Source organism: Megascapheus bottae, chromosome X, assembly GCF_031878675.1.
Source record: "Megascapheus bottae isolate mThoBot1 chromosome X, mThoBot2.hap1, whole genome shotgun sequence".
Lineage (NCBI taxonomy): Eukaryota > Metazoa > Chordata > Mammalia > Rodentia > Geomyidae > Megascapheus > Megascapheus bottae.
Window position 1 is genome coordinate 103,325,756 of NC_143547.1, and position 14,365 is coordinate 103,340,120.

The 14,365-nt window shown below is 39.2% G+C and overlaps 1 protein-coding gene across 2 annotated transcripts; it reads left to right on the forward strand.

Moving 5' to 3' along the window:
- Positions 1 to 3,404: 3,404 nt before the first annotated feature.
- On the forward strand, positions 3,405 to 11,881 carry Vma21 (vacuolar ATPase assembly factor VMA21). 2 transcript variants are annotated; one of them, XM_090326270.1, is made up of 3 exons: positions 3,405 to 3,514; positions 7,662 to 7,771; positions 9,468 to 11,881. In XM_090326270.1, exons 1-3 carry the CDS (start codon positions 3,405 to 3,407, stop codon positions 9,608 to 9,610), a joined length of 363 nt encoding a protein of 120 aa, XP_090182396.1. In that variant the 3' UTR covers positions 9,611 to 11,881. The 2 variants fall into 2 exon arrangements, with proteins under 2 accessions (XP_090182396.1, XP_090182397.1); XM_090326271.1 differs by lacking the exon at positions 3,405 to 3,514 and adding an exon at positions 3,616 to 3,775.
- The last annotated feature ends 2,484 nt before the right edge of the window (positions 11,882 to 14,365 follow it).

Genomic DNA, 14,365 nt, shown 5'->3' on the forward strand with positions numbered 1-14,365 from the left:
GTGCTAGTTAAATTCATTTCCTCTACACTTTTGGAGTTTGACAAGTTTTCTTTCTTTTCCTTTTATTTTTTTAATTTTTGCTTTTTTTAGTATCTCACAGTGAATGTTGTCATAATGTATTATGAATCATCAAAAAAAGGTGTGATGCAATCCCTCCGCCTGTAATCCTAGCTAGTCAGGAAGCTGTGAGGATTGCACTACAAAGCCAGCCCAGTCAGTAAAGTCTGTGAGACTCTTATCTCCAATTAACCACAAGAAAGCTGGAAGTGGTGCTGTGGCTCAAGGATAGGGCTGTGGCCTTGAGGTGAAGAGCTCAGGGACAGTGCCCAAGCCCAGACTTCAAGACCCATGACCCAGAAAAAATAAAATGGGTGAAAGTTTTCCACATACACAAATGTGTAAATTACATTAACTGGACATTTTGTCTCATGTGCAACGTCATTTAGGAGTGGCACTTGTTTGAGTTATCACAAAACGAGTACACAGGCTGCTAATATGAAGTGATGAAAGAACCTATCTAAAATATGTTAGATTCAGGATAGAACTCAATGTAATTTCTTCAGACAGGCAAAGTCAAAGTTTTACACTAGGAATCTGATACTTCACAGCAGTGGAGTGGGCTCAAGAGGAAAGGGGCAGAGGAGAAGAGAGGGTGAATGCAGTCAAGAATTCAATGTGTATCCTATAAAATGACCAAAAATGAGGCTGGGTAGGGAAGAGACGAGTGACAATGTTGAAAAGATGATGTTGATCAAGATGGATGGCATTCATAAAGTGTTTTGTGTAATGGCAACTACTTTGTAGAACTACCTGAAGAGAATAAAAATTTGATCATAAGAGCAACAACAACAACAAAAGAAAGAGCCTAGCTAAGCCAGCTGCTCGGGCTCACACACGTAATTCTAGCTACTGGGGAAGTTGAGATCCTAAGCTTGTGGTTCAAAGCCACACTGGGAAGAAATTTTCATAAATACTTATGACCAATTAACTAGCAAATAGCCAGAAGTGCAGCTGTGGCTCAAGAGGTAGAACAGCTGCCTTCATGTGAGGCAAGCACTGTATGAATGTGTTCCATGCTTAAACCTCACTGTTTCTCTATAACTTCAGTGTGACCTGAGTTCAAGACTTGTTATTGGCACACATGAAAACGAACCCACCTGTGAATCAAGCATTGAGCTACACGTGCAGAGATGGATGTATGTACAAAGCGGAGATTGAGCTATTGTTGTGAGTCGATTATGTGCTTATCCCCAAACTCATATGCTTAATCTGTAAATCTCAGGGTGGCATTGTAATGTAATATGGGTTTCTGAAAGTGGAAATCTGGACAGCATTCATGAAGGCATGCCCAACAGAGAGATCCTTCCCCCACAGTTGCCAAAGGAGCTAAGTTTGCAAATGCCTATACCTCAGACTTGAGTCTTTATAAGTAGAGAGGAGAGAAGCAGTTAACTGGTGTTCTCGTATCAAATTTGTGGGAATTTGTTAATGCAGTTCAAGCAAACTAACACAGTTTTATCAGTGGTTTTTGATTATTTTATTCTGAAGACTAGTCTTGTTTCTTGTCCTTTTGCAAGCTATGTTTAGTTATATTGCCAATATTAATTGTGAATTTTAAATATGGAAGCCTCTTTATGGACACTGGTTCTAACTGATTATTACTTTACTGTTCATTACATGTTTTAGAAGATTCAGACTCAGTCTAGTTTGTATATGTTAGTTTTGGCGTTTAGTAATCCTTTGTGTATTTTCTCATGAAATAAGCAGGATTATCTCATCAATTTGGTATAATTAAGAAGTGATATGTTAACTAGTTCTCAACATGTTACAAGTAAACATAATTTGTTCCGAAACAAACACTGAAAGTTGTTTTCAGAAATCTGTGCTACTGGCTGGGCGTGGTGGCTGACGCCTGTAATTCTAGTTACTCAGGAGGCTGAGATCTGAGGATCAAGGTTCAAAGCCAGCCTGGGTACAAAAGGATCTTAGATTCTTATGTTCAATTAACCTCTAGGAAATGGGAAGTGGGGCTTGGGTCAAGGGCAGGGCAGTAGGCTTGAGCTGAAGAGCTCCGGGACAGTGCCCAGGCCCTGGGATGGGTTGACAGTCTTGAGCAGAAGAGTTGAGGGACAGTGCTCAGGCCAAGTTCAAGGCCCATGAGTCAAAAAAAAAAAGAACAAAAACAACAACAACAACAACATGAACAAAAAAATCTGTGCTATTAGTTTTTGATTCAGCAACAGTTTGAGAATGTATTACGATGATTATCTACAGATCTATGATTGAAAAGTTTGCCTATAAAGTGCTGTAGGGTGAATATTTTAGGCATTGTGGCTCATAGTATTTGTCAACAGTATTCAAAATTACACTTGAGCACATTACAGATGAGCAACTGTGGGTGGGGTAGGATAACATTTCCTAATGTTGAAATTTGAAGTTCTTAATCTTTGCCTGTTGTTAGATGGTACTTTTGAGTTTTTCCAGCCAGGTAAGAATGGAAAGGAGATTGTTAGTTTATGAGCTGTACAGAAACAAGTGGCAGGGTGTTTGTGTCTTAATGGGTGGCTACCTTAATCTGACATGTAAATTATTTCAAGTGAAGCGTGAAATTCTTACAGCATAGCAGATGCTTTTTTGCACACCTACAAACGTTGTTGAGGCATAGAGAGGGATTATAATATTTTAAGTAAAACTTGGGCTTACCGGTGTTTACCTGACCACCGTGGTCCAATTCATTAAGTGTTGATTTAGTCATGATCTCGCTGTGTCCTCTGTATTCTTATGATGTAGAAAATAGATATGTGGTCAGCGGCCCTTTCCAGGCTGTGGCCATGTAAGGCATGGCCTCTCACTAGCAGCCAGCAGCAACCTAATTTTGTCAAGTCTGACCCGGGGTTTACACACCCTGTTTTATACCTCTCGGGTTGCATGTGCTCATCTGTCCTTACTATTTGAGTTCCTGTTGTCTCATTGGCAGCTTTGTGAGCAGCTGCAAAGTATGTTTGTAAGTTTAAGTGCGAGCTGGGGTCACCAGCTTGGACTAGTCAGTCTCAGCAAGGGCTGTTTGTGAGGGCAGTTCTCTAGTTTAACGAACCAGACCAGGTAAGTGTTAAATGAAGTTCCAGCTTCTCACAGTGGACTTCCACCACAGGGGGGATCTAATTAATAAGGCATTTGCTCAAGTCTGTTGGAATAATGTGTACTGCTTTTTTGTGTTGTTGTCGTCGGAAACTGTTCAGTTGCCTAGCACCAGAGCCCCGTGCCTCGTCGCCCGCCCTCCTTGCAGCTCCACGAGTAAGATCGCCTCGCTCCCGCCGCAGCTCGGCTAAGGGGAACACGACCCACACGAGCAGCGATTGCTTGAGCTCAGGTAGCGGCTACCTGGCTGCCTATCGCAGAAGAGTATGCTTCGTGGAAAATCTCGACTCAACGTGGAGTGGCTGGGCTACTCACCCGGCCTGCTGTTAGAGCCCAAGCCACTCCCCGTCGGCCGCGCCCAGCGCAGCCTCCGCGGGTAAGTCACGTGAGCGGCGGCGTTGAGGCGGCGCGTGCGCCCGCTGTAATATTGCGTCACTACGCTGCGCTGCTTCTGCGCACTTCACCCCGCGGCTCGGAAGACCCAGACACTTCCGGCACAACTGGTCTCTCACCGGCAACTTGTGTGGTAAAGTACCGTTGATCCCGGACCGCTAGCCACACTCTTGCGGCGGCCCAGCGACAGAATGGATCGTCTTGACAAAGCGGCGCTGAATGCGCTGCAGCCACCCGAGTTCAGGTAGAAGCGGCGGGCTCCAATCTGCCAAGCGCATGGTCCTGGACAGGAGCGGGGTCCGAGCATAGCCGGGTGGTCTGAGGGATGTGAACCTTTGGGCCTGCTGGCAGGTTGGAGCGTGCAGCATCTGCACTCCTACCCCTGGTGCACTTATTCCATCGGGGACTAGGAACTCCGGGTCATGGGAGACAGACCAGCAGACATACTTCTGTCCATGCACTTCCTCTCGCTCCTGACTGTGTTAAGATCTTTTCTTTCCCTGTGCGTTAAGGTCTCTTAGGACAAAAGTCAGATCTGCTTCCCCTCCTCGGACCTGCACCATCCACTTTAACACATATTTGTTCTGTGACAACAGTACAGGTTGGCCGGAATATGAGGCTGACTCTTTTAAAAGAGAACAAGTGAGCAAGATGAAAACTGCTAGCTAAATGGGACTCTTAAGACATAACTTGTGTTTCTTACCATTATCCCTGCCTACCATCCTTTGAGAACTATTATATCTGGTGCACTGTACACACTTAATGCACACAATGTTATGTCTTAATACTTTCTCCAATCACTTATTTTTTTTCTAATGAGCAAGATAACCTGAGCTCAGGTTAAATAGCTTACCCCACAGAATTAGACCATATAATTAAGTGTTGAAGCTGGCATTGGGACAATGCCATTAATTCCAAGGCCTGTGATAAATATAGTCAAGGTATTCTAAACTTTTCAAAACTTTCTACAATGAACATTCACTGTATACAGTCCTGCACCACATAAGAATGTTATGGTCAATGACAGATAGAATCTTTGATACTACTCTGGTGTGAATATATCATCTAGAAACATAGGACATTTCTTAGCATGGGCTCTCTTTACAAAATAACATCCTTGTAAAACAATACATTTCCTGGAATGTACCCTTGTTTTGCTAAATGACTGTACTTTGTCCTAAATCACCACCATACCTAGAAGAAACTACTCTTTTCTTTCTAGGTTCATATTTTTTCACGTGAATATTGAATCTACACCCTGTTACATACTAGCCAAGGATGCTACCACTCAACTACATTTCCAGCCCAATTAAATTGTTGTTTAACACAAAGACAATGATTAGAAGAAATTGAAAATATGACATCAGTTGTTAAATATATTGAGAAAAGCAAGAATATACATATATGAAATTCAGGCCAGATAACATTATTGGTCAACCTCTACTTCGTCCAGTAATAACTGTTTCCATGAAATTTTATTTGCAAGTCCATAGCTTCTTATCCTCACTGTTTATTATCATCACAATATATTCTTGAAATTTATTGGTATGGAATGTTTTAACAGACTTGCATGTATTGGATGATAATAATGTACGTCAGTAATAACCAAACTCACAAATACTAAATAAAGAGCCATTGCTGTACATAAAAAAATATAACAGCATTTTTTTTGCCAGTCCTGGGCTTCAGCTCAAGACCTGAGCACTGTCCTTGAACTTTCTCAAAACTATAGCTCTACCATTTGAACCTCAGCACCACTTCTGGCTTTTTTCTATATATGCAGTACCGAGGAATCAAACCCAGGCCTTTGTGAATGCTAGGCAAGCACTGTACCACTAGGCCAAACTCCTGGCCATAACAGCATTTTTTATAGCACTAAATATTTAAATTCTCAAATATATACAGAGCATATAATTTTAACATATACTATATGTTCTGGTAAATATTTTATGTGTAATTGGATAGGATGCACTTGGAGAAATGTGTTAAATGATGTCTCTACACCAGCATAATTTAATGGACTAATACCAATCTAGAGTATGCATATATATTATTGTAAACTAGATTTTATGCTCTTTGTCTGCTTTTCTTTTTCTTTTTTGGTGATTATTTTTGCTTTATTGTCAAGTAATGACAACATGGAAATTGTACACATGAATGTTCATCATATAACTTGCTAAATGGGCTGGATTTCCATTTTCATTTCTAAATTTACTTGTGCCTATAAGCACTTACCTGTAAATCTAAGATACTAGTTTACTTTATTCATTCATTAAAGTTTATCTTAAACAAAACTACATAAGAATAGTCCCAAACACATTGGAAATGTTATAACTTTTTATGAGTATGTAAAAGGTACTAACCTGGAGCCAGGAATTTGTAGTTGAATATACACACATAATGTGCCTCCTTTGGCCTCACTGTGTATGAATTTCTAGAGACCGGTATAAGTTATCATATTCCAGTGCATTTAATTCCAGATTTATAGACACATTGTAGCTAACAGAAATAACTTAAAAAAACTAGATCTCCAAGGCTACTAATTTCATCTTTAGTATTTAATATGAATTACCAAAAACTGGGAAAAAACAAGGAAATAGGTGACACTATTCAAAAAGAAATGTGCTCATTGGCGCTGGGAGTTTGGCCTAGTGGTAGAGTGCTAGCATACACAAAGACCCGAGTTCAATTACTCGGCACCACATACATAGAAAAAACCCAGAAGTGGTGCAGAGGCTTAAGGGGTAGAGCTTTAGCCTTGAGAAAGTCCAAGGACAGTGCTCAGGCTCTGACCTCAAGCCCAGGATTGGCAAAAAAAAAAGAAATGTGCTCATTAACTGTCTTATATAACTAATACCTCTGCATATCACCTTTAGAATAATATAACAAAGAACAGAACCTGCTCATACCTGTAAATCCTAGCTGAGATCTGAGGATCCCAGCTGGAAGCTACCCAGAGCAGGAAAGTCCATGAGACTTATCTTCAATAAACTACCCCATTCCCCCTACCTCGCAAAAAAAAAAAAGCTGGATAGGGAGCTGTGACAGTGTTACAGTACTAGTATTCACCAAAACATTCTCAGGGGCAGCACCTAGACCCTGAGTTCAAGCCCCAGGACTAGACAAAGAGACAAGCAAGGCAATGAGTTGCTGTGATAGGATATATTTTCTACCTGGAATTGTAAATTTTGTGGGGATGGATCACAAGTCAATTCTATTGATGTATTCAGTCTTGTCCTGTGTGTGTGTGGGGGGGGGTTGTTGGGCTTCCCATGAATAAATGCATTGAGTTTTTGACAGGTGGAATTTCCACATTACCCTGTTATGGGTTACTTCTAATGTATGTGGCAACACTCAATTTTTTCCTAGCCCATTGGGACATTGCCTTAATGGGGGCTGGTAGGGGTGGAGTGAGTTGGGGTAGGGCCAGCATAGATTATGATAGTTACCACAAAGAAATGGAGTGACATTTGCCACCCTGGATTTCCATATACCCTGAGCACAGGATGCTTCCAATGAGGAAGGCACAGTTTCTTCTGGATTCTACTGTGTTTGCTTGCTGGCTGGTAGGGAACTACTTGGAGTGAAGCAAGGCAGGGCTAGCACAGGACACTTGCCGCTAAAATAGAATGGAGTAGAGACCTTTTCATTCATGATTTTGGCGCCTACACTTTTGCCGGTTGGATCTACCACCAGACCCATTATTTCTATCATATAGACGGTGATACCACATTTGCTGATGGGTGGCTGCAGCTTTGAGGGGAGTCAAGGTGTTTGCCCCAACTAGTTCCAGCCCGGATTTTGTGTATTGGAGAACTGATTCTCTGTCTGGTTACTATACTTGGGCTGGACATTTTGGATGAGATGCTTCAATGCCTACTGAGTTTGAAATAGGAATTTCTTTTTGATGTTTGGATGTGAAAGAATCACATAGAAAGTGAATCCCAGTCTGTTAAAGATGGGTGCCTGTCTACTCACAGATAGGTTTCTGATTTTTAGAAGCTTTGCCTCTGTTGGCTCTTAGGTTGCACTATTTTTGTAAATCACTGTTCTTTGTTCAATGTGTGAAGGATATTTAGGAATAATTGGATGAAAATTCTGATAATTTTCTTTATTTTATTTTATTTTAGAAATGAAGGTTCATTAGCATCTACTCTGAAGACACTCCTGTTCTTCACAGCATTAATGATCACAGTTCCTATTGGACTCTATTTTGCAACTAAATCATATATATTTGAAGGTAATCTTTTAAAAAAGATAATTTAGAGGGCTGGGAGTTTGGCCTAGTGGTAGAGTGCTTGCCTAGCATGCACAAAGACTCGTGTTCAATTCCTTGGTACCACATACATAGAAAAAGCCACAAGTGGTGCTGTGGCTCAAGAGGTAGAGCACTAGCCTTGAGAAAAGCCCAAGGACAATGCTCAGGCCCTGAGTTCAGTCTTCAGGTCTGGCAAAAAAAAAAAAGAAGTAATTTGCTCCTTTCCTAATTTATGGTCAATTTCTTTATGATGCTTTTTTTTCCCTGAAAAAGTTGATGTTAATGTACTTTCTTCTGCTTTATTTTTCATGAAGTGAGAATTTTCATCATTCATAATTATTTTCATTTGACATTTATTTGTCGTTGCTTATAGAAAGTCTTGGACATAGTTTGGTATCCCTTTGAGAACAACAATTGGCCGGACATGGAAGGAAATATTTGAGGGAATGGATTTTTGGTGTCAGATATTGGAAGGGAAAGAAAAGGAATTCCCCTTTTAAATATCAAAGCTCTTCAACAAAGTTTTTTTGGGAGAGGGGATCATGGGGCTTGAACTCTGGCCTGGATGCTGTCCCTGAGCTGTTCAGCTCAAGGCTACCGCTCTACCCCTGGGCCTGGGTGCTGTCCTTGAGTGTTTCAGCTCAAGGCTACTGCCCTACTCTTTTTTTTTTTTTGTAATTAGTAAAAGGGTTACATGATATTTGCCAGATAGAAGGTGAATTAATTCACATACATTGATACCCTTTCACATGTCTTGGTACCCGTTTCCCTCCCCCCCCACACCCCCCACCCGTCTTGGTTTTCCCCCCTTCCCTATCAAATTTCAAATATCCAAATACAAATAAATTCAATATATTAGATAACAAAGTGAGATACTATACCAATATGAGATAACAAGGGACAGCAAAGGAGATGAGAGACAACATAGTACATTAAGGACAACAATCATTCATTATATGGCTTTTGTTTCACTATCCTGGAGGTCCTTTTAATTAGCCCCACTTCCTGTTTTCTAGTGATTAATTGGAGATAAGAGTCTCATAACTTTGTAGGTTTTGTATTGCCCAGGCTGACTTTGGACCAAGATCCTCAGATCTCAGTCTCCTGAGTAACTAGCATTACACGCATGAGCCACCACACCTGGCTCTTCAACAAAATTTTAAATTGAGATTAAAGAATATTTTAGAATATAAGCCATGTGCTGGTAGCTTATACTTGTAATACTAGTTACTCTGAGGCTGAGATCTGAGAATCAAGGTTCGAAGCCAGTGATTGCAGGAAAGTCCCTAAGATTCTTATCTGCAAATAACACCTTAACATCTAGAATTGGAACTTTGACTCAAGTGGTAGAGCTGTAACCTTTAGTACAAAAAAGATAAAGGGTAATGCTTAAGCCCTGAGATCAAGCTTAGTACTAATCCTTGGGCCTGTATGTATACTATTACTTTCCTATCTACAATATTAGTTTTCAGTTAAGCAATCATATACCTAGTAAAGACTTAGGTATGGTATAGTATAGGTATTATATATATATATATGTATACACACACACACACACACACACACACACACACACACACACACACACACACACACTGACTTAGTGTGCCTTGTACATTGTGTTTTAGTATGTTAGTATGTTTGGGAATAAGGTGGAAATGATTTTTTCTTTTGATAGGTGTACTTGGAATGTCCAACAGAGACAGCTATTTTTATGCAGCAATTGTAGCAGTGGTGGCGGTACACGTCGTGCTGGCACTCTTTGTGTATGTGGCCTGGAATGAAGGCTCACGACAATGGCGTGAAGGCAAACAGGATTGATGTGAATACTACCTTCAAATATTGATAAATGGATTTTTTAAATATAGCAAATGCTTCTGGGGTATGGATAATGAATATATACTTATTTGAATAAATGGAAAAGACCATGATAAAAATGGATCATAAGGATGACATTTGAGTAGTATACATTTGGACCCATTGAATACAGTGGTTTGTATAATCAATTTTGACTTTATGAATCTACCATTTGCAAATGTAAATTTAGTATATTAAAATTAGGTAAAAAGAATTTGTTGAACAAAGCACCCATTTTATTGGGAAGAATTTAAGTATAGTAAAACAAAAATGTTTTATGGCATTTTTATCTTTTGCTTTAATATTCTGCTGCTCTGGTAATAACTAAGGTGTGCATTGTGAAGCAAGTCTGAAGTTTATTCTACACTGGAACACTTTCCCTAGCTATCATGAGGATACTGTCTACTTGGATTTGTAGTTTTAATTTCCTATGGAAAGTTACTTAAATTATAGACATTGTAATTAGTCTTATTATCGTTGAGAAAGTTCACAAAAAGTGTAATTTCTAGCAAGTGCAAAACTAGGCTAAGCCATAGCAGAAGACTTTGACTGTAGGACTTAAAGAAAAATATAGGAGCGGGCTGCCAGCTTTGTGCTTTTCACACCAACCTTTTGCTCTATCAGTATTGATTGGAACTACACAGCTTCTGGAAATTCCTTTTTAAAATTGTTTCATTTTTTTCCTATCATTATTTAACAAAAGAAGGTATATATGATAGGCTTTTACATTCTCTTGTTCATTTTTCTACACAGTGAGACTGTAAAGACAATGAAAATATTATGTTTTATCATCCAAGGTATGTTGTTGAGACTCTGGCCTACTGGTCTTTAAAATATAAAATCCTATATGTGTTAATATATATTTAAATAATTCTTGAGCTCCTTTTTTGTGAAATCCACCTAGTCTGATTTTACTTTAATTGGTAGCCATATGTGTGTAATAAAAAGCCTACTGTCCCCCCCAAAATGTTTATTTCTTCTTATGAAACCACAAGATACATATATGCCTATATATATTCATTGATAAAATATGGAAATGCATATTCCATCCAGGAATAAGCATTCTTCAAAATGTTGCCACCTGGACATAATCACTTTTTTTATTTATAGTCTGTGTGAAGTTCTGACAACTGTTTCTTAAATGTGAAACCCAGACCCTAAAAGTTTGATTTAACTTGAGAGCCTGACAGCAGTATCTGACATCTGTTTGTATTTTTTAAGATGACTAATTGATCATTGTCCTAAGCACTTTCTATCTAATTCCTTTTCAAATTTGAATTTCTAATTTTTTTTCACCTTAGAGAAACAGCATTTGACGAGATAGACACATGTAACCTAATTTAAATGTTGTATAATAAATACGCTTATCAAAATACCATATGACCCCTCCTAAGTATATATAGTTTTTGTGGATTGGATAAAAATAAAATAATACAACAGATTTTCTGTAATCGATAACTCTGGTAAATAGTCCTTGCCTAAGTGTTTGCTGTTATGAATTTCTCTATTGTTAGTATTTTTTATGTTGTGGACCTGGACTGGAGGAATTGAGAGGATGAAGTATTAAAGTCAACTACACGTTTCTGTTTAATTGTCAAGAGAAATAAAAAAAAAACAACAATGTGTTTTTTCCAAAATAGTTTAAACTTCTTGCTTAAGGTTAAAAGTCTACACTTTAAATGTCTTTTGACAGATATTCAAAATATAATTTTATTTTTTGATTAAGAGTACAATTTTAAGCTGGATGTGGTGGCTCATGCCTGTAATCCTAGCTACTCGGGAGGCTGAGATCTGAGGATCGCGGTTCAAAGCCAGCAGGGGCACTAAAGTCCGTGAGACTGTTACATACAGTTAACCACCAGAAAATCGGAAGTGGCACTGTGGCTCAAAGGGATAGGGTGTTAGCCTTGAGCTGAAGAGCTCAGGAACAATGCCTAGGTCCACAGTTAATGTCCCACAGACAAAAAAAAAGAGTAAAATTTTAGTATGATGTTTAAATGTAGGCTGTTATTTCCTTCTAGATGGTTCCCTCATTTGATGGCCTATTTTCTTTAGAATTATCCACCTGATTTTATACAGTGTCAACAATTTTCCTATACTTTGAGCATGCTGTTTTGTAACATATAATGAATGTCAGTGTTGGATTCTTTTCTTTCTCTTTCTTTCTTTCTTTCTTTCTTTCTTTCTTTCTTTCTTTCTTTCTTTCTTTCTTCCTTCCTTCCTTCCTTCCTTCCTTCCTTCCTTCCTTCCTTCCCTTCCCTTTCTCCCTCCCTCCCTCCCTCCCTCCCTCCCATCCATCCTTCCTTCCTTCCTTCCTTCCTTCCTGATGTCAGATATTTGCTAAGTACATACTCATAGTGAATATTTTCCTACAAATGCTAAAAGTAGTAATATATGCAAATCAATTTAATTTTCTGTTGGGGAAGCATTTAAACCCTAAAGTTAGATGTTAAAGTTCATATTTAGGGTTCTTACAAAATAGCTTGCTCTCAAAGCATTTAGTTCTTAGAGTTTTAACTGTTATAATATCATCTTGATACTGTTAACTCTGTTAAGTATTTGACAAATGGATTTATTTCTCTGACTGCCTCACTGACTTAGTCTTGCACAGTGTATATAGATCAAGATGTATAGCAAGGAAAAATACAGTTTTAAGGTACACCTGTGTTCACTGCTGTTTGGAAACTGATGAACCTTAATTAGAAAATGTGACTTGAATGTCAGTCTAAGCTACTGATTCAGCCTCTGTTACTAACCCCATTATGGAACTTTCCCCCACCATGCTGAAAAATATGCAGTCTGTGTGGAATACATTGGTTGTTAGTAACTCATCAAATGAATATCATTTTACATATAATCGTAGACTTTGGGACTGAATTGTTGATAAAGAATTTTAAATATGCCATTAAAGAAACCCTGGATGAAAATATAATGAAATCTATTCTTTTGTACAATTAAAAAATTAAAAAACCCTAAAATGTCTTCAAATTCCTGGGAACCCAAGAGTAAATATAATAAGTGGAATGTTTTATTGAGAGTATCATTGCCTTTTGTCAAAAGAAGCAGCTTCACAGTTACTGCTCACACCTGTAATCCTAGGTACTCAGGAGGCTGAGATTTGAGTATTGTGGTTTGAAGCTAACCAAGGCAGAAAACTCTTGTGAGACTTAACTTTATTTAATTAGAAAAAAAATAGTATACAATTAGCCTTGAGCAGAAAAGCCAAGCAAAAGCTCAATGCCCTGGATTCAACCATTAGCAGTAGCACCAGAAGACAAAGAAGGAGCTGATTGACTTGTGTTCACTTTGCATTTTTATACACATGTGTGTATACATCCAGTTGGGGTACCTAAGAAGACCAGCAAGAATAGTTAAACACAAAAATGGTTCCCAAAGGAAGATTAAACTGAAGGTAAATAACTTCAGTTTCAGTAAGCTTGTCATATGTATGACAAAGAACTTAAATCCTGTTTTCAATATATCCTAGTGTGTATTTTCTGTCTGCAGACAAGTTTGTGTTAGGTTGGTGGCAGTTTTTCTGCTGTCAGGTGCTCTATGTCATCCACCAGTGTCATATGGGACTGTCAACTGAGATTTTTCTGTTTGAAGTACTTTTTACAAGAGTTGTAGTGATATACATTGATAATTATATGTCTTGTTTTACCTTTAGCAGGAGGAAAGGGTCTCCTTAACATAACTTTTAGGGACTTTGAGAGTCTAATCATAAGTAACACATTACCTTTGACTAGCTTTCTACTTTGTACTCCACTATTCCTCCACATAAATTTCTGTGCTGTGTTGTTCCTACAAGTACGTGAAATAACTTCTTTATGCTTTTTGAAGATGTCCTAGAAATCATGTTCTTCAGTTATAAAAGCTAGTCTTGCCGTTTCCTGAACATGGATGATAGCCATAGTCGACAACATCTGCACAGCACCTTACAGTTTACACAGAAAGTTCTTGTCAGCATTTTGCATGATGAACCTCTTCTCAGCTGTCCCTTAACATGGATGCTGAGAGTGTTCGAATCCTTAGGTAACCAGTGTCGGTGCCTACACCGCAGGCTAAGTATAGAGTAGGCCATGTGCTGCATCTGAAGCCTTGGGTCTTTATCACCAGGGGGTGAGAGTTCATAGCTGTGGGGCAGGTCACATCAAGGATAAAAGGCCTACCTTGTGGTCCAGTGCTCACTTCCTGGTTTTGGAGATCCAACCTGCCTGTCTCCTCATTGGGAGGTTTGGCAGTGGTTTGTGATGTAAAATAAGGCTACCTCGAACCCATGGATTGGCCCCGCCGCCCTCTCCGACCACACCTACCTCCCCTTGCCTGCCCACCTGTATGCTGATAGACTCCTGCTTCCTACTTTAGCCACTTGTACTTCCCGAATAAACGAGTTCCTGCTGTGACAGTCTCCCTGGCACGTCTGTGTCTTCCCTCTGGGGAAGGAGGGCTGGGTGAAGGCGGCCAGCTGGCCCTAACCTTTCTTGGCCTCGTCTTAGTCGAAGCATGTTCTCCTTGTACCTCCTGCCGGTCAGGAGGCAAGAAGTGCTAAAAACCCCAACATTTAGCCACTCATATCAGATTGCCTTGCATTAACTGATGCTTTTCTGGACTTTATCTAGATGGGTTTTGTATCTATTATATACTGGACTGTAATTTGTACAAATTTGCCATCTGTTGTCATTAAAAGTGTCCATAGTGCCACTTGGTTGTGTCCTA

What these genes read in the sequence shown, in the direction of transcription:
- Vma21 (XM_090326270.1), top strand. Translation starts at nt 3,405, where the DNA reads ATGCTTCGTGGAAAATCTCGACTCAACGTGGAGTGGCTGGGCTACTCA. An exon ending in GCCCAGCGCAGCCTCCGCGG is followed by an intron (nt 3,515 to 7,661) that starts GTAAGTCACGTG and finishes ATTTTATTTTAG; the next exon opens with AAATGAAGGTTCATTAGCAT. An exon ending in TAAATCATATATATTTGAAG is followed by an intron (nt 7,772 to 9,467) that starts GTAATCTTTTAA and finishes TTCTTTTGATAG; the next exon opens with GTGTACTTGGAATGTCCAAC.